This window comes from Sinocyclocheilus rhinocerous, unplaced genomic scaffold, assembly GCF_001515625.1.
Source record: "Sinocyclocheilus rhinocerous isolate Xijiao unplaced genomic scaffold, SAMN03320098_v1.1 scaffold348, whole genome shotgun sequence".
Lineage (NCBI taxonomy): Eukaryota > Metazoa > Chordata > Actinopteri > Cypriniformes > Cyprinidae > Sinocyclocheilus > Sinocyclocheilus rhinocerous.
The window spans coordinates 836,419-856,052 of NW_015635025.1; the positions used below are offsets into that span (position 1 = coordinate 836,419).

A 19,634-nucleotide genomic window follows, 5' to 3' on the forward strand; every position below is an offset into this window, starting at 1 on the left:
CGCACCACACTACGCATTCTGCACTGACAGGTGTGCATATGCTGTCCTGCCTTGACGTTCCCCCTCCATATTACTATACCTATTCAATCTATATGAAATTTAAACGTATATGTCTCATGTTTGCAATTTTATAATGTGCCTGTACACTTTTATAGAAACACCGTCTTGATTTAGATTGCATTAATAGTACCGAAACAGTGTGCAAAATTATATGAAATGAAATGGTGTAGTACCGCAAAATCTCTTTATCAGATTAAATAAACACATAATTTGGTGCATTAAAGAGCCTTACCTGGCGCTGGCCTCGGGACTGTAGTACACTAGACCTGTTAGACTGAATCTCTGTGCGCTGCTTAAGGTGGGCGGCCGCTTTAAATACTGGCCATCAGAGCCCAACACAGCGCAACAGGACGGGTGTAATCCGCTCGCTCTGATTGGCTCAATCGCTCACTCCTGTATTCTGATTGGATAAACGCGCAGCGCTTCTGCATTGTGATTGGACAAACCTGCACTGGGGTGAAGTAACGGTAAGTGAGAAATCTTATAAATGGGAACGAATATTATAGTAAAATCAGTGAACGTGTTTCTAGACACCTGGACTCAATATAATGCAGCTGATGCAGGGTTTCTACCTACTGAGTGAGTGAGGATGTGAATCTATCAGCAGCGCCATCTTGTGGCGATTAACACCTTCAGATGCAAAAATTTTGCTGATGCAAAAACCTAAATGAACGCTCATTCAAGTTATTTTTCTTTCTATCTTTTAAGGCGAACAGAGAGAAGCCTTTTTAATTTAAATCACTTAAAGGCACAATATGTAATTTTCGCTGCTAGAGGGCGAGTATTCAAAATAAACAAAGAGACAAAGGCGTAGTTTGATGATGCTGTGACTGAGTGTGGAATCATGGGAGTTGTAGTCTTCATCCCCACAGCCGATGCAATCCGACGGGACTCGGGCAGAAATCATGTTCATGGATGAGCTATTTTTGGATATTTTAATAAAAAAATCGTACATATTGTGCCTTTAAGAGCCCATCAGCCCCAAATAATTCCTGCTACAATAGGACTTTTCTTTTTCTTTTCAACAGGACCTTCTTTTAAATGTAGCTTTTAATTATAATTGATCAAAACTTGATTTGAGCTACATAAAAAGTGGAAAAACTCACATATTTTCAAAAGAATACCATTAAAGGTATAGTTCACCTTAAAATGAAAATTTGCTGAAAATGTGCTCACCCTCAGGCCATCCAAGATTAGATTTGGAGAAATGTAGCATTGCATCAGTGTCTCAGCAATGGATGCTCTGCAGTGAATGGGTGCCGTCAGAATGAGAGTCCAAACAGCTGATAAAAACATCACAGTAATCCACAAGTAATCCACAGCACTCCAGTCCATCAGTTATTGTCTGGAGGAGACAAAAGCTGCGTGTTTGTAAGAAACAAGTCCAGCATTAAGACATTTTAACTTCAAACCATTGCTTCTGGCTAAAATACGAGTCCATAATCCATAACACTTCACATCACACTAATCAGGAGAGAAATCTGCACAGATCAAGCACCGTTTACAAGCCAAAACAGCTCTAAACAAACATGTGGCTGGATTTTGTGAGAGACAACAGGAGATGGACCTTTTCACTGGAGAAAGCGTTATTATGGATTATGGACTCATATTTTAGTTAGAAACGTATTAATGCTGGATTTGTTTCAGTTTTTGTCCAGATGTTAACTGATGGACTGGAGTGGTGTGGATTACTTGTGGATTATTGTGATGTTTTTATCAGCTGTTTGGACTCTCATTCTGACGGCACCCATTCACTGCAGAGCATCCATTGCTGAGACACTGATGCAATGCTACATTTCTCCAAATCTGATGAAGAAACAAACTCATCCTAATCTTGGATGGCCTGAGGGTGAGCACATTTTCAGCAAATGTTCATTTTTGATCTCCTTTAAGTGAAACATTTATGATTGTTATTTATTAAAAACAATAACAGCTTCAAACAAATTGTAGTTAAGTTTGCACAGGCTCTAGACAAACGGTATTTGCAGTGGACTAAGAAGCAAAACAGGCATTTTCCCTTAATTGCATGTGGATTGTTTCACATTTTAATAGAACTGAACAACTGTACGGTTTCATTCCTTAACATTGGCTTTACAGTATACGTGTCAACTCGTGCATCATTATTGCACCAGTGAATACATCAGCAGGTTGGCGATACTGTAAATGACATCCCTGCAAAACTGAACTCTATCAAGCAACAGCATTGCCTGTTAACCTGAGGTTCTGGAGTGCCTCTTCAGCTGGTCGTATATGGCAGTGGTGATTCCCCAGGTGATGCAGGAGCGGAAGATCACCAGTGATCCTCCACGGTACAGAAGAACCAGCCTGTGCTGACGGGCTGCCCAAAGCCTCTGCCAGCTGCTCTTAACCCCTCCGCCTCCTCCATCCACCTGGGCCTGCATGTTAGCCACCAGCACAGAGAGAGGGTACAGCGGCAGACTGATCACCATTGAGTTCAACACACCAGCAATAAAGGAGGACGCTACAGGAGAACAGCCACAAGCCCTGAGAGTCTCAGACATGGGGTCCTTCAGACCAAAATACAGGCTGCTCCCTAAGGCATTACGGACGAGTATAGGCAGAAAGGCAGTGTAGTACCCTGATGCTAACGGTTTTGAGGCTAGTTTGCGCAATATGCTTCTTAATGTAGGAAGGCTAGTGTCATTCTTGCTGTTCTGCAGGACATTCTGCACGCGCTCGAATGGGGAAAAGAGCACGGCCTCCAGTACACCTGCCCCCAAACCTGCCAGAGCAGGGAGGGCACTCCTGGGAACAGGAGACGTGTCCCAGAGTGAAAGCTGCTGCAGGAAGGTGTCCTGGAGGCCGAACAGGAGCGTCCCGTTCAGGGACCTCATCAGTAAGGGTGGTGCCACACCGCGGTACAGTTTTACCGGACCCTCCCTGAGCAACTGGGCCACCACCTCTCGCACTAAAGTGCTGTGCAGCTGCTGGCGGAAGACGGTCTTGTACAGAGGGAAGGTAATGACGGTGGTCAGGGTGGAGATGAGGCTCGACGTCCCTCCATGCAAGTAGCTGCGAAACCAGACGGTAGAGTCTGCAGGCTCCAGAGCGGCTTCCTCGCTGCGATGCGAATTGCTTCCCATCTCTGATTCTGAGGGAAAGTGAGGAGTCGAGAGTCAAATTACATTAATGCTTGTTCTTGCTATCCAGCTTATTTTAACACAAGAGTGCATAGTCATCTGCTTCCAGTTATTTTCACAGAAAATAGCTTACTTATGTGTTGCCAAATGTGACCCTGGAGCACAAAACCATTCAGTCATAAGGGACAATTTTTCGAAATTGAGATTTATACATCATATGAAAGCTGAATAAATAATATTTCCATTGATGTATGGTTTGTTAGGATAGGACAATATTTGGCCGAGATACAATAATTAAAAAATCTGGAATGAACTCTTATTACAAAGCAAACACAAACACTCTTCGATTCATGAACGTTTCTCTCAGTTATTGTGTGCGATGTCATCTCACAGTCTGAAACGTCTGTCATAGCAAATCAACACATGCTGTTGTGAATAATTAAGCGAAGCGTCTTCTCATTGGATAAGAACACGCAGTCTCATGAATAATTTAATAGACACTGACGCGTCATCGATGTACTATAGTCCATTGCCACGTCACAAATTGTGACGTCAACACGATGTAGATTTTAAACCCGGAAGATGAAAATAGCGCAAAAAAGCTTAAAATTAACCAGTTTTCTCCAACAGTTAAAATTATCAGATGCTAACATTGTCTTCTATGATGTGCAACACAAACACCTCTGCTAAAACCTCAGAAAAAGTAGTCTGGGGTTGCGTGACCCTTTAAGACTGCTTTTGTGCTCCAGGGTCACAAATAAGGACAGCAATGGTTTTGTAAGAAAATCATTTTGTTTTGTAATATCTGTTGAATAAACTAGTGAACACAAAGCCACACTGACATACATTCATGTAAGAGTAAACAATGAAAGTAGGCACTGTAATTTGTGTTTTATTTTCTTTTTTTTCTTTTGCTTGTTACTTTTGTAACTGGTTAATTTTTGCTGAAAGCCTTCAAATGGACCATAATAATTTTAAATACAGATGTGTTGTGGAAGATGGCAGATTCCAGCTATTTGTTTAGTAGTCTGTAACTCTCTATTTACCTGAAACCCAAGAGAGACCTGAAAAGATCATTGTCCTACATTTATCTGATTTTGAAATCTATAACTTATTCCTAAACTCTGTAATGTCCAGTACACAGAGCGCTGTTGTTGCAACCTATCGCACTACCAGTGAGAACTGCAACACTATTAAAAAAAGCTAAATATTAGTGTAATTTCTCCAGCAAATTTTGTCCAAAAAGTCAATGGACATTTAAGACATTCAATTGTAGAGACCCCAAACTTAGCAGGATGGTCCCAAAAGTGCTCATCATCTCAGGCGCACAAACATGCATCCATCCAACACTAGGTGGTGCTATAATAAGGCAATTTGCATTTTGGATCATAACTGTGAAACCCATTTTTTTCTCCAGCCCAACAAAATCTATATACACATAGACATGGCATTCTGCGGATGCTCGCCAAGTTGCATTAAAATTGCACCTATAGGGGGCGCTACAGATGATATTCCTTAAAGGGATAGTTCACCCAAAAATTGAATTTGATGTTTATCTGCTTACCCCCGGGGCATCCAAGATGTAGGTGACTTTGTTTCTTCAGTAGAACTTATTATGATTATGATTTTTTACTTTAACCGTTGCAGTCTATCAGACGTATAATGCATGGCAATGGTAACAAAATCTATGAGAGTAAAAAAACATGCACAGACAAACTCAAATTAAACCCTGCGGCTCGTGACGACACATTGATGTCCTAATGGTACGATCAAAATGGTACTTACTTGCGCTTATCCGGATTGTTCAAACCGACTTAAAACTAAAAGATTACGTTCTCTCGCGCGAACTCATTCGGGAGTGGTGACTTTCCACTGAGCCTGCTCGCCTGAAGTTATGGTTGATTGCTCTTCGGCTGGATATCAACACACCCATTAACGTAAACTACGCCAGAGCGCGTACACACCTCACGCACCAGATGCCGTGCGCGCGCTCAAAGACAGTTGGACATAGTGGTGTATTAGAGGTAAAAATACTGTTCGGTTTCTGGCACAAACCAGAACATTAGGACATCAATGTGTCGTCACGAGCCGCAGGGTTCAATTTGGATTTGTCTGTGCATGTTTTTTTTACTCTCATAGATTTTGTTACCATTGCCATGAATTATACGACTGATAGACTGCAACGGCTGGAGTTAAAAATCATAATTTGTGTTCTACTGAAGAAACAAAGTCACCTACATCTTGGATGCCCTGGGGGTAAGCAGATAAACATCAAATTTTCATTTTTGGGTGAACTATCCCTTTAATAACGGTATTCCTGCATGATCTGTGAAGTTTAAAATTGGGCTTTCTAACATATCCTCTAACATATCCTTTCTGCTGAATCCTTACTTTAACCCTGTTAAGTGTTAAGCATTTCTATGTTTATCAATAAGATAACATAACTATTCAATTTTGTTATTTGCCACTCATTGCACTAGACCGTGCTGGAAAAAAGTTATCAAAAGAATTTGTATCTGTTGAGTGGTTTAGCAGATGCGATGCACAAAGTCCAAACTTATCAAAACTTTGCACGTAAGGAGAATAAGTCATTCTGAGGAAACATGGCTTAGTTCAGGGGTCTCCAAACTGGGTCCTGGAGGGCCGGTGTCCTGCAGAGTTCAGCTCTAACTCGCCTCAACACACCTGCCTGAACGTTTCTAGTACACTAGTAAGAGCTTGATTAGCTGGTTCAGGTGTGTTTGAGCTGAACTCTGCAGGACACCGGCCCTCCAGGACCCAGTTTGGAGACCCCTGGCTTAGTTTCATGAATTTCAATGGGAAGGATCATATTACTACTGTTATCCACCAGAGGGAGCCACAGGAAATTATTTACCGGTAATAGATTCAAGTAGCACAAAATGCATATAAAATCATTCTAGTTTATTACCGTATATAGTTTAGTTTAACATAATCAGTTTGCAACGAAATCTGTGATCTCCAAAAGGCTTAAAGGCCATTAAATGTTATCTTAACTTTTTTATAAATCCTTATGATGTTAAAAACATATCTAGTTGCCAGACTCATCTGCTACTGTCCAGTTAAAGCAAAGAGACAATATTATTTGTGGCTTTTAACATAAGACACATTACTTGCAAAAAGAGACATGGCCATTGTACGGCCGATAATATTTGTCTGTGTTTTTACTGAGTAGGTATTATGTTTAATAATTTTCAGCTTTGTGATATTCCCAACTGTAGTAGCCTAGTGATCGTTAAGAAATATATATTTATGTTCATAGGGCGTATTCTCATTTAAAGTAAAATTATGACACATTGGCTTTAAAAATCAAACCCTCCCTGATAGATACTGATCAGAGTAACGTTAAACAACAGCCTGCCCTTCCTATCCATACACGCTTACCTTTGGACATGTCTCTGTAATTCTTTCCTGTAAAATGACAAACAAAACAGATTAACTGCGATGCATCGACTGGAAAGAAAGTGAAACGAAAAGAAAACACTTCATGTGAGCGCACAATGCATGTAAAAAAGCCATTTACCACCGTTTCCTCCGGTCTGAGCGTCTTCTGAGCCAGTGTGTCACGCGCTGTCACTTTAAGAACAAACATGCGTTATTTCGAGAGACGCGAATTAATGAAAAACGAACGTAAGATCTGAAATATAATAGATACAACTAGTCTCTATCGTCAGAAAAGATGGCATTCCGTTATTCAGCGTAGCGCTCTTGACGCCCCACCGGCTCCTGTGACGCGACGCGACGCGACGCCCTGCTTCCGGCAATTAGGCTAATTGTATTATGAATTATACATTTATATATGTATGTGTGTGTGACCCTGGAGCACAAAACCAATCTTAAGTGTCATTTTTTTTTAGAATTGAGATTTATACATCATCTGAAAGCTGAATAAATAAGCTTTCCATTGAAGCATGTTTCATGAATGTGAACACAAAATAATGCCAAAGCAGAGCCTAGTATTCTGAAATATAAATGATTTAAAGATATCAATGAAATCAGTACACAGAAGAGAGATCTGAGGGTAATCAGAATGGCATAATGTAACCAAAATGATTTTTTTTTTTATTCAATGAAATGTTCATATATAAAGAGTTATTAAAAACATCCTTGAAAAGCAAAATCAGGAAAGTGAAATAAAACCAATTTTTGTTAAGAATCTATGTTGAGCTGCAAAGCTAAAAACCGCTTTAATCTAGAGAACTACATCTTGAAATTCAAAAGAAAGCGTGTCTTCTTCAAGTCATTTCTCCACCACTTCATTCATCAAGTGACTTTACTTTTCTCAAAGCACAGAAATTAATACAAATGGATGCAAATAAATAAATGAGGTTGTGACTGGTTCTGGCCCTGGTTAAGCTAACGTCTAACTTTCACAGTCACGGATTGTAACAGAGATTTGGTGAGTAGAACAGACTGTGAAACAGAAGCTCATTTCAGGGAGGACTTGATGAAGGCTGGCTGGAATCCGCAGCTCCGGCAAGTGTCTTTGGGTCAGATGAAGGAGGGGGCGGCTCCTCGTTCGGTCGCGGTGAAGACCTTACAAAGGAACGTGGCTGAACAGATACGACACGGACTCGCCGTTGTGGGTCCTGCGGATGGCCTCAGCGAGGATCATGGAAATGTCGATGACCTGCAGAGATCAGTGAACCGCACAGTGAAAATCTGCATGATACAATCCCTAAAGTATTTGAAAATGGAACATAAGACAGCCAGAACACCTCTCTGTTACAGGACTGTAATAAAGGGTTATAAGACATTTCATTTTCTTCTCCTCTAAACCACTAGATTGTGTTTGTTGGCTGATTCTTGACGTGAACACGGACACCAAAGCAAAGGTAATTCTGCGCTAATGCGATCTAATATGTGACCCTGGAGCACAAAACCAGTCATAAGGGACCATTTTTCGAAATTGAGATTTATGCATCAGCTGAAAGCTGAATAAATAAGCTTTCCATTGATGTATGGTTTGTTAGGATCTGACAATATTTGGTCGAGATACAACTATTTGAAAATCTGGAATCTGAGGGTGCAAAAAAATCTAAATATTGAGAAAATCATCTTTAAAGTTGTTCAAATGAAGTTCTTAGCAATGCATATTACTAATCAAAAATTAAGTTTTGATATATTTACGGTAGGAAATTTACTAAACATCTTCATTGAACATGATCTTTATTTAATATCCTAATGATTTTTGGCATAAAAGAAAAATCGATAATTTTGACCCATACAATGTATTGTTGGCTATTGCTACAAATATACCCCAGCGACTTATGACTGCTTTTGTGCTCCAGGGTCACATATATCATGCATTTTAAAATGGTATAGATTGATGTAGCAAATAAGCACTGACGAAGTTATCGACTATATTTTCAGACGAATGCCTTGTTAATGATTAGCAGTTTTGTTCAAGATAATTAAATCGCCAGTTTTTCAAAAACGGAAGAATATGTAAAAGTAGGTATTTGGAGTAAAAAGCGCCCCAGCTGTTGAGGCTAAAGGACAATAATTAACATGATAATGAATCATCATTAAATTTGTAATATTTATTAAACTGGGCATCCGCTTAGAAACAATTACCATTTTTATAATGATAAACAACAATCATAATATATATTTCATATTTATATATCGTTACTACTACGTCATGCTAAAGCCATGTTCAAATTACGGGATCTCCTTCAAGGAATCTTTACTTTAAATGATTTTTTCTATATAATATACACACACACACACACGTGTTTTTTTTATCAAAATAAACAGAAAATCGTACAAACTTCTCTAAAGCGATGTGTCAAACAAGTATTAACGCATTGCTTCAGCTGAAGTATCTGCCTTTTACTCCTCACCACCTCATGCATTATAAGATTTCTAAACCAAACAAACCACTTTTATGCTCCAGTGTTCCATAAAAACTATTTGTTTCTGCAATAATTCACTGCGGGAGTAATGATAAGCACCTTACCTCTTTTGTACCCTACCTATAATGCATCTGTAGTTCTGCTTGCCCTTTTTTTTTTAATGGTTTGGTTAAAAACCGCTTTTGCTGTTATTGACCTATATTCTAATGTTTTGATAAAAGAACGGACACTCTGCTGATTCAGTACATTTCCAGTTGGGCAACGTGACAAACCTGTATTTTGGGACAATGCTTCATCTTCTCCTCCTGAGGAATTGTGTTGGTCACAACTACGGCTTCAAAGCAGGCGTTGTTGATGCGTGAAATGGCTGGTCCAGAGAAGATGCCATGAGTGAGGATAGCATACACTTTAACCGCTCCTGCTGATATTAACCTGAACACACACACAAAGAGCTTTACGGTTGATGAAGCACTCAGTGTTCGTGCTATTATTTTCATTAGTTTCTCACTTATCAACAGCGTGGCAGACGGTGCCGCAGGTGTCTGCCATATCATCCACCAATATGGCCACCCGGTCTTTCACATCTCCCACCAGAACCATGCGGTCCACCTCGTTGGCCTTCTTCCTTTCTTTGTGAATCAGGGCAAAGTCAACATTTAGCCTGTCTGCAATGGAGGTCACCCTGTCAATGGAAACAACACAGCTCAGGGATCAGCCACGACACACACTAAACAGGCAGTGAAGCGGACGCCTGCAGACCTCTTGGCTCCTCCAGCGTCAGGAGACACGATCGTGCAGTTCTTCCACTCGGGGATGTTCTCCTTAATCCACTTCAAAACGGCAGGCTCTGCATATAAGTTGTCCACAGGAATGTCAAAGAAACCCTAAAAAGGAGGAAAGCAAATTCATGCATTTCCAAGAACTGTCTTCTTGCAGCTCAAACAGTGGCACCAGCAACACCAAGGTCATCGGAAAGCAGCAAACTAATAAAACGTATTCTCTCAGTGCAATGAAAGTTGCTTTGGATGAAAGAAAGTGTCCAGCAAATGCATGAATGTAAATGTAAATTGTAGGCTTCGTGATTGCTGAATAACAATATGTATGCATAATATATCGGCCACCATACCGATATTGGCTGATAAATGTACATTTTTCTTGTTATCGATGTACTTGCATATCAATGCATTTTGATTCTTTACACATGACTTATTTAAGCATTATTTGATTTATTTCTTTGATAAAGAAAGTTGGTAGTAGGTAATCATTTTAAAGCTTACACTGGTTCAGACGAGGATGCTGTACTGTATATGTCTGATTTATGTTGAAGTGCTTGGGACAGGGCTTTTAATGGTGAGACTGGGCTCACACAAATTATATACAAATTTGGATTTAGATTCATGGGCCAACCTATCAGTTATCGGCTTTCAAATATAAAGAATTATCGGTTATCGGTATTCGCCAAAGTTTTCATATCAGTGTTGATATGTAGGTAGAAATTGTATTTTTTTCCTATTATTCTCACTCTACACCAAAAGCAACAAAAAAACAAGAGAGTCATGTTGGCAATACACTCAGCTAATTTGTGCAATTTTTATTTCTTAAACATTTTTTTTTTGTGTGCGAGTGTGTTTTATCACTAAATCCTTTTGAGTGCTATAAAGCCCACCTGTATTTGAGATGCATGCAGATCCATGGTAATGATGTGGTCGGCACCAGACACAGACAGCATATTTGCCACCAACTTGGCAGAAATGGGCGCCCGACTCTGCAGAAAACAAAGGAGAAGATCAAACATCTTGAGTGAAAAAGCAAAGTGACACACGCTACGGACTTCCTATCAACAGCATGCACAAAAAATCTCCTCCTTTGACGTTCACTGACGGGCAATGGCACAGATTTCATAGCCTTCGTCCCACCTTGTCCTTCTTATCCTGCCGGGCGTAAGGGAAGCATGGGATGACCGCTGTGACTCGAGAGGCCGATGCGATTTTGCAGGCGTTTATCATAATCAGAAGCTCCATAAGGTTATCATTAATTTCACCACAGCCGCTCTGGACGATGTACACATCCTCTCCTCGGACACTCTCTCCAATCTCCACACTGCAGAAGACAAACACAAACAGCAGTGTATCATGATCTGCATTGCCATGTTTTCTTAAACTGACATCATACTGTAATAAAATCATGTAATCTTGGAGCAACATGTAAATAAAACTCAATCTGAATATTGTAATCACTAAGTAGCGTCTTAGACCAAAGCTACTGTACTACTGCCTTATGAAAGCATCACTGAAACATTATAACACCACTGTATTTGTTTTGTAAAAGTACAGTACGACATGAAAGCAAGCCATGAAATCAAATAATCTTTCTCTGCGTTCAAACCGCAAACCGATAACCGGTGAAGCTCAAGTGAATGATTCAGGGTCACTGCACTCTTTAAGCAGTTCTGTATGTCCATTCCTAAATAAGTGTTAAAAAAAATCACATTAAATGGCAATATTAGTCATAAAATGTAGGTTCACACTAAAGCAGATAGACATCGCCTCGCGTGCAGACTTCTGGGAGTTGTAGTTTACTCAAACGCACGTGGAGCGCTGGCAGGCGCCATCTGAACTACAACTCCCAGCGGCCCGCGAGAAAAGGCGCTTCAACATGTTAAAGCAGTCACATAAAACACGTTAAGGCAATTTCCAGAAACTCACCAGGTCTCTTGGTTGCTACCGGTGAAGCTCAAGTGAATGATTCAGGGTCACTGCACTCTTTAAGCAGTTCTGTATGTCCATTCCTAAATAAGTGTTAAAAAAAAATCACATTAAATGGCAATATTAGTCATAAAATGTAGGTTCACACTAAAGCAAATAGACATCGCCTCGCCTGGCGTGCAGACTTCTGGGAGTTGTAGTTTACTCAAACGCACGTGGAGCGCTGGCAGGCGCCATCTGAACTACAACTCCCAGCGGCCCGCGAGAAAAGGCGCTTCAACATGTTAAAGCAGTCACATAAAACACGTTAAGGCAATTTCCAGAAACTCACCAGGTCTCTTGGTTGCTAAACTTTTTCGTCACTACTTTTCCTAATTCCAGTCCGAGACGGTCCGCGATCTTCTGAGACAGATCCTGGTGGGAGCTGCCGCTGAAAATCTTGATATTAGGCATGTTTGCGTCCGTTCCACGAAGATCAGAGAGAGTGCACGAGGAAATGGGATGTTTGCGCGTGAGCCGCAAACGAAGAATGGTGAATCGTTCAGATATCTGCTATCCGATGTCGATATTACCGGCAAAGTGTGAGTCGCCACTACCTTTCCGCCATAGTGGATTCTGGACGTTACGCACCCGCGTCAGCAGCGGACAGACGTCACTTCTTCCTCTGCTTCTTCTACTGCGATTCATTGGAGGTTCATGGTGTCCTACCGCCACCTACCGGACTGTATCTGTCTGTCTATCTGTCTATCTATCTATCTATCTGTCTGTCTGTCTGTCTGTCTGTCTGTCTGTCTATCTATCTAAACTTTAAATCTGTTCAGGCAAGGCTTTCTCAGGCCAACATCAAAGTTTGTCTTGACAAAGTAAGTAAAAGCAGTAATTTCCATTGGTTTTGCTTTGGTATAACAACACTTGCTGGAGTTTGTGTTTGAAGAGACAAAGATCAGATAAAGTCCAGAAGAAGTAGGGATGAAGTTCAAACAAAATCTGACCATTGAAACTTATGCAAATAAAACTCTGACATAAAGCCCAGATGGGTGGAGTGTTACAGTGATGCTTGTCCTTCTGCAAGATCTCCACATGTGATCTCTGGAGTGACCATCACGTTCACCTTTTTTCCAAGGCTCTTCACCCCTGACTGAATAGCCACTGAACACAGTCTTACTGCTCTTTTTGCCAGTCTACCTTGTTATTTCCATCCACCCTAACAGTATCAAACACAGTCTCACAACGACAGATAATAACTGAATCTTCTTGTCACGCATCGATCAGGACTCCTGGATCAGGATTTATTTCCACAATGCTCATGGGATGTCACTATATTACGGCACCATGAGCTTATTATAGGTTCAGTCCCAGCTGGAGCAACCCGGTGTTAAGTGCCAGAGTTTCATTCATCAAACCAACAATCCTCGGTTACTTGACCTGGGTGTTGACCAGATTATCAGGTTATCTGAACAGATAACCATCATAAATGTCATTATTACTACATCATTAATCGTGTTAGCTGGTATTTGAGCAGAACTATTTCAGTGTGTTGTTGACTGAACTATGATATTCTAGTTTAACACTGAGATAACCAGTAATGGCTCTCTCTTGGGTGAAGGAGTTTGTAGGAAAACAACAGACTTCCGTCAAAGGTTAACAGACTTGCACTGATTTTATCAAGATCCTCTGTCATCTGTCGGCGATCAGTGTTTCAGTAACAGTGTAGTCCTAATGTACTTATGAAATATGTGAATTATTCTAACATCTAGATATGGAAATACTTGTTTTGTCAAAATAATGCCAATAGATTAGAAGCCAACAGAGTGCTGCAGCCATGATGTCAAAACCCAGAAGGCCATTGGTTCCCTTGAGATTCGGTAAATATAATCTGACGATATTTGGATATTTTGTTGTAGCACATAAACCCATACCCCAAATCTTCTTATGATGTACTGGGTAGATTACCTCATACTGATTACAAATTAGATGACTAAAATTGTTTTTATAACATCATCTGTCAGATTATGCATGCATTTAGACTACTTTTGGATTACTTTTGACCTAACTGGTAAGAAAATATAATATTTTGTTTTTGTTATCAACATCATGAAGTGTATTAAACATTACATTACACAAGGTTTCCCGACTGGGGTTCATGAATGAACTGCAGAGGGTTTGTGAGTTGATGAAAAGCTGATAATTAATCATGAAAATCTCAAATTAAACATGTTTAACCAATTAACTCATTTTAAAATATAAACAATCAAAATAAAACACTTAAACGGTAAAAGTAGAACTGCTTTATTTGTTTTTACCCACATCTCAGAACTGTAATCATGTAAATGTTGTTCAATTATTGAGATTTACTTAAAATTGTGAAATCCCAGGTGAAAATTCAATTCGATATTTTATATTCGGATGCTTGTGAATCCATTCTGTTTGGCTATGTGTGGATTACACTGCAAATGATGCAAATTTGTGCATTTTAATGTGTTTGAAAGACAAAGGCCCTCCAAAGACATATAATCCATGGAGTAATAATTCAAATAACAATGAAAATGTGTTTGTCAGGAGTTGATTAGATATGCAGTGTTGAGGAAAACATACTGTATCTCCAAATGCTTTTTTTTTTTAGATTTGACGTGTAATCCTTTGCAGTCATTAAATAGAGTTTATACTGCACATGTATTTTTATATGCTTGCATATATAACCTTAAAAGTGCAATGAATCTTTTCTGTGTAATTATAGTCTGACTAGTGGCTGTGTGTGTGCAGTTCCATAAAGCTGGAGGGCTTTCCAAATGTACTGTATATAAGCAAGCAGTAGACGTTTTTAGGAAAATTTAAGAAATAAAAAAAGAAGAATTAGGGTGAAGCAATACACTTTCTGTCATTGTGTAAATAATATGTAATCATGTAACCAATGAAAAAGTAACTAATCTGATTATCAGCCATTTAAAATGTAATCAAACTGTGATTTAACTGTGTTACATTAACTGTGAGCTTAACTTCTTAACTGTGAGATAAACCTGAATTTATTCAAATGTGTTTGTTTTCTCTAAGGTTCACATATTTTTACCATTAGTAATTAAAATGTTGAATACATAATGTTCAACAAAGGACAGTTCAGTTTGAATTGGCCGTGTCTTTCTATTGCACAAATTCATAATCCTATGCCTATCTGATTAATTTCTCTAAGTATTAGAAGTATTAGTTACCAAAGACAAACTGGTGTGCGTGTGATTCTGGAACATCTGGTCAGAGCTTTTTATGCACTAGATGTCAGTGTTACATTCTGTTTTAATATTTTGTTTCAAATCTGTTTCGTTGTGTGTGTTTTATTGGTACCTTCTAAACTTCTAAAATTAATCTGAATGTTGTTTAGATGATTCATGATTGAAAATGTATCATTGACACATTAACTAATGTGAACAGAATCCAGAAAACACCACCAAACTGAATAATATTGGTAACAGCAATAATAATGTTAATAGTAGATAAACGATGCGACTGACAATAAAAAACTATATTTTTTATTAATGTAAGTTAATATAAGTAGCCTAATAAAAATAATAAATACATAAGTAATTAGCCAAGTCACCAAGTAAATAAAGTTTTATTAAATGCCTCAGCATGTATTATTCTCTGCACTGATTCGTTTGAGAGACAATAAAGTGCAAGACTTTTGGTAATTAAACAAGAGTTTTCATCTCGTGTATGAAGTATTTGCGGATGATGCCACAACCGCGGGGGGCGGAGTCAGCGCTGATGACGTCGCGGTGTAGGGGCGTGGCCGGCTCGCGGGAATATTATGGTCCGGTTGCGGTGCGCTCAGCGAGAGAAAGCGCGAGAGACTCTCAGCCTCATGACGCTTTAATATTTCCATCGGTTTCTTCAGGGGACATTTTACTGACGTTTACTCAACAGACGGCTCTTTAGATGGCATTTTCCCTGTGTGTGTGACTGACGGTAGGTGTCTGTGAATCGGACCTTGTCTGTATGTTTGGGACCTTCGATTATGGACATGGACAAATGAAAGGGACATAATCTGAAAACTCCATGCAGAATCCATTTTTGCTTGGCAGCGTTTGACATTGGTGAGCTTTTCTGAGCCACGTGCGCAAATTTACGTGATTTAAAACTCATTACTGACGGATTATTATGCATAAATTGTGTTTTGCGACTGTGATGGTGCAATGGAGACGTATTGTCAGTTCACTGGGATATATCTGACATTACAATATTGATATTTTAAACTACACTTACATTAATGTACAAAGTGTGAATTTCTGTTCCTAAGTCTTCCGTTCTTTCATCAAGTATTTGTCTTGTATTCTGAAACATGGCTTTACCTGCCAATGCAAGTGGCCTTCCTGTCGAGGAACTGGCCTTTCCGGAAATTATTGAGCTGAACGTCGGGGGTCAGGTGTATATCACCCGCTACTCGACTTTAACAAGTGTGCCGGACTCCCTCCTGTGGGAGATGTTCAGCCAGAAGAGCACCGAGAGCTTGGCGCGCGACACCAAGGGTCGTTATTTCGTCGACAGAGACGGATTCCTGTTCCGTTATATTCTGGATTACATGCGAGACCAGCAGCTCGTCCTTCCGGACCATTTCCCGGAGCGAGGACGGCTGCAGCGAGAGGCTGAGTTCTTCAACCTCCCTGAACTTGTTAAGCTGTTGGCACCAAAGCTCAGTAAGCAGAACTCTCTAGGCGACGAGGGCTGCCAGAGCGACCCCGAGGAGCCCTCGCCAGGGGCCGACTTCGCCCGGAGCCTCGGGGCCGTTGCCTGCTCCAGCGACGGAAAGTGCTCCGGGTTCATCACCATCGGCTACCGGGGCTCCTACACTCTGGGTCGTGATAGCCAAACAGACGCCAAGTTTCGACGAGTGGCTCGGATTATGGTGTGTGGGAAGACGTCTCTCGCTAAGGAGGTTTTCGGGGAAACGCTGAACGAGAGCCGCGACCCCGATCGCCCGCCTGAGCGCTACACGGCGCGCTATTACCTAAAATTTACTTTCTTGGAGCAGGCTTTTGATAGGTTGGCGGATGCTGGCTTCCACATGGTGGCCTGCAACTCCACGGGGACGTGCGCCTTCGCTCACGAGCAGACTGATGACAAAATCTGGGCCAACTACACCGAATACGTATTCTACCGTGAGTGATCTTAAACCTGCGTCTCCTCCCTGAGATCACCTGCAATAGATGTAGAAGCTTCTAGATCACCATCCCCACCACCTTCACCAGACTTTCCCACATCTGAGCCCTTAATGCCTCTTACCCGCTGCGCTCGAGTAATCTTTCTTCCCTTCAAACGAGCCCCGTTGATCTTCCCCTCACCGAGAGACTGCCTTCCCCTTTCTCAGCTTCTGAGAAGCAAAACGTTGTGCTGTTGTTGATGTATTTTGTCGAGCTAAAAGTTGGAGCTTGAGCCTAAACTAGGCTTGAGCCATTCGAAAGGGCTTCCCTTCTGTCACTCAAATTGGACATATGTGACCCTGGACCACAAAACCAGTCTTAAGTGTCAAGTTTGTACGTCATCTGAAAGCTGAATAAATAATATTTCCATTGGTGTATGGTTTGATAGGATCGGACAATATTTGGTCGAGATACAACTATTTGAAAATCTGGAGCTTTTGAGCTGTTCGTGATGCGATGGTCATTTTTATGGTGTGTAACCCTTTAACGGGGCCAAAGGAGAGGGAATCCGCTAGGCTTTAAAAGGTTAAAACCATCTTTACAGATAGATGCAGTTAGTAATGGAGAATATTTCAATTGGAAAAGCTGTTTTGCATTGAATACATCAATGCGTCAAACTATTTTTATCTAGCATTAAACATCTAATGAAGAGTGTCAAGGCAGGTTTTGGATTTAGTAGCCATTAATTGCACAGAATGGTGTAACGCCACCTGAAAGTGCGGTCAGCTGTATTGGCTGTGTTATTAAGCTTTCAGTGTTTTATGTGTGTAAGAATACTCTCAAGAACACTCAAGTTTTATTTTTAGGTCCACCTGAGTCTCCAGTTCAGTTGAACGATAGCTATCTTGTTGTTTATTATGAAACAGATATTTCAGTCGCTTACCATTAGTGTAAATTCTTTTCAATTCTTTAGTATGGTTTTTTATTGAGTTAAATGCTTCTTATTTTAATTTATCTTATTTAATGATACATTTAAATGTATATTTAAACGGATTATTTAGATGCATTCAGTGATGTTTGGATATTAAGCCACATAGCCTGTTATGGAACACCATATATTTTTTTGATTATGAACATGATATTATTGTGATTTAAGTAGATATTTTCTTCTTCATTAAATGTGATGCCATTGTTTCTTCACATTGAGTTGGGCAGTGATTTTAGAGTTTTAAATGTCAGGTATTTCCTACAAACGCATCTGTTGTAACCTCGTTTTTAATTAATTGGCATTAACTAAAACACAGGCACAAAATCTCACAGTGGAATTTAGTTATGAGATGTCATTTGGGATAATACATATCAACCAGTAATTTATATTATGTCAATCAGAAATGAACTTAATCCCTTAATCTTAATTTCCTGATAGTCTTTTAAAGGTTACGTGCGGGCGTTGTTTAAAGTGAAATGCTAGCCTCAAAGTGTCTTTATGAAAGCATGAATAAAAACATAACTATCCAACATGTATTTTGTCTTAAATATAAAACAAATGGTTGTGTTCCATTTGCATATTATCCAAACAGGCCAAAAATGTTATACAAGCACATTTCCTGTTATATCAATGATTAAATGAAAGCAACAGTTAATGCTGTAAATGCAGTATTTAGACAAGCTAGTCTTTCATGTCTCAATTTCAGTGCCTCATTCACCAGATACATTTCTATATTGAAGAACATTTTGCAAGCATTTTGCTCTGGCGTTCCCTCCGTGGAGACTTCAAAGTGTGAACATAGGCAAGGCCAGAATGAAAACCAGGACAAACCTATAACCAGCTCAGTCAAAGCAGATTACCCAACCAGCCTTTGTGTTGCTGTGTCTAATCTATCTAATCAAGATAGTGCTGGCACACTGAGCAGCTCATATTTTACTCCGGTGAGGAACTAGGGAACCACATATTTAAATATCTTTTCAGCCCAGCAAATATAGAGACTGTCACAAGAGCTGAAATTGCGCAGCTGTCTGAAACATTAACATCCCTTGTTAGCTGATATACGATGAGAGAAAGTGAAACAGACAGGTGGATGTAGATGTAGACCCACACCATCACCTTAATCTGCTCAACCATCTCAAACACTGCTGCATGGATTTATAGATCCTGGAATTAAATGTAATGAATTTGAAAGATGATAAGCTCAAGTAACATCACAGGCGACCAGGGGCCATCATTTAGCCATCATTTTAGAAGTGAGGGGAACAGAAATGTCAGATTTAAGACCTTTTTGTTTGTTTTTTGGTCTAATGGTCTAAGGTTTTATTTTTAATTTTTTTATCTCGTTTAATTGACTAAGAAATTAAATACACTGCTGGACAACAACCAATCATTTGTATTATATACAGTGCCGTGAAAAGGTTTTTGCCCCCTTCCTGTTTTTTTAATTTTTTGCATATTTGTCACACTTAAAAGATTCAGATAATCAAACCAATTTTAATATTACGCAAAGATAATGCAAGTAAATACAAAATGCAGTTTTTAAATTATAATTTAATTTATTAAGGGAAAAAAGCTGTCCAAACCTGCCCGGCCCTACGTGAAAAATTATTTGCCCCCCCCTCTTAAATCATGAAAGAACTGTGATTAACCACATCATTTTAGAAAGCTGAGTTAAATTTCACTAGCCACACGCAGGCCTGATTACTGCCAGACCTGTTGAATCAAGAAATCACTTAAATACAACCTGTCTCCCAAAGTGCAGCATGCTTAAAGAG

At 39.8% G+C, this 19,634-nt stretch overlaps 4 protein-coding genes across 6 annotated transcripts in view; 1 reads left to right on the top strand and 3 right to left on the bottom strand.

Annotated features, from left to right (window-relative positions):
• tmsb1 (thymosin beta 1) overlaps positions 1-388 on the bottom strand; it is a 5,001-nt gene extending 4,613 nt beyond the window's left edge. The window contains exon 1 of the mRNA XM_016560242.1: positions 293-388. The gene's annotated coding sequence lies outside the window, so the exon portion shown is untranslated. The remainder of the gene's footprint in view (positions 1-292) is intronic.
• Positions 389-2,030: 1,642 nt separating this feature from the next.
• LOC107746178 (solute carrier family 25 member 53) lies at positions 2,031-6,947 on the bottom strand. Of its 2 annotated transcripts, none has more exons than XM_016560292.1 (3): positions 6,703-6,947; positions 6,564-6,590; positions 2,031-3,172 (listed from the first exon to the last, which is right to left on the bottom strand). In XM_016560292.1, exons 2-3 carry the CDS (start codon positions 6,571-6,573, stop codon positions 2,271-2,273), a joined length of 912 nt encoding a protein of 303 aa, XP_016415778.1. In that variant the 5' UTR covers positions 6,574-6,590; positions 6,703-6,947; the 3' UTR covers positions 2,031-2,270. The 2 variants fall into 2 exon arrangements, with proteins under 2 accessions (XP_016415778.1, XP_016415779.1); XM_016560293.1 differs by having other exon boundaries at positions 6,679-6,947.
• Positions 6,948-7,193: 246 nt separating this feature from the next.
• Positions 7,194-12,405, bottom strand: LOC107746148 (ribose-phosphate pyrophosphokinase 1). The gene is made up of 7 exons (XM_016560243.1): positions 12,074-12,405; positions 10,954-11,137; positions 10,704-10,802; positions 9,797-9,921; positions 9,546-9,719; positions 9,310-9,469; positions 7,194-7,809 (listed from the first exon to the last, which is right to left on the bottom strand). The coding sequence occupies exons 1-7, from the start codon at positions 12,193-12,195 to the stop codon at positions 7,717-7,719; spliced, it is 957 nt and encodes a 318-aa protein (XP_016415729.1). The 5' UTR covers positions 12,196-12,405; the 3' UTR covers positions 7,194-7,716.
• A 3,158-nt stretch (positions 12,406-15,563) lies between these two features.
• Positions 15,564-19,634, top strand: part of LOC107746149 (BTB/POZ domain-containing protein KCTD12-like) — a 22,723-nt gene continuing 18,652 nt past the window's right edge. For both annotated transcript variants that reach the window (XM_016560244.1, XM_016560245.1), the window contains exon 1: positions 15,564-16,889. In XM_016560244.1, coding sequence (XP_016415730.1) covers positions 16,073-16,889 — 817 coding nt within the window. In that variant the 5' untranslated portion in view covers positions 15,564-16,072. The remainder of the gene's footprint in view (positions 16,890-19,634) is intronic.

Bases quoted from the DNA above. Each gene is read 5' to 3' on its own strand.
- LOC107746148 (XM_016560243.1), bottom strand. From the start codon at position 12,195: ATGCCTAATATCAAGATTTTCAGCGGCAGCTCCCACCAGGATCTGTCT. The intron at 9,922-10,703 runs GTGGGCTTTATA...CCTCCTTTTTAG, and splicing joins TGCATGCATCTCAAATACAG to GGTTTCTTTGACATTCCTGT. The intron at 7,810-9,309 runs GTTTGTCACGTT...TGATCTCTGCAG, and splicing joins AGCATTGTCCCAAAATACAG to GTCATCGACATTTCCATGAT.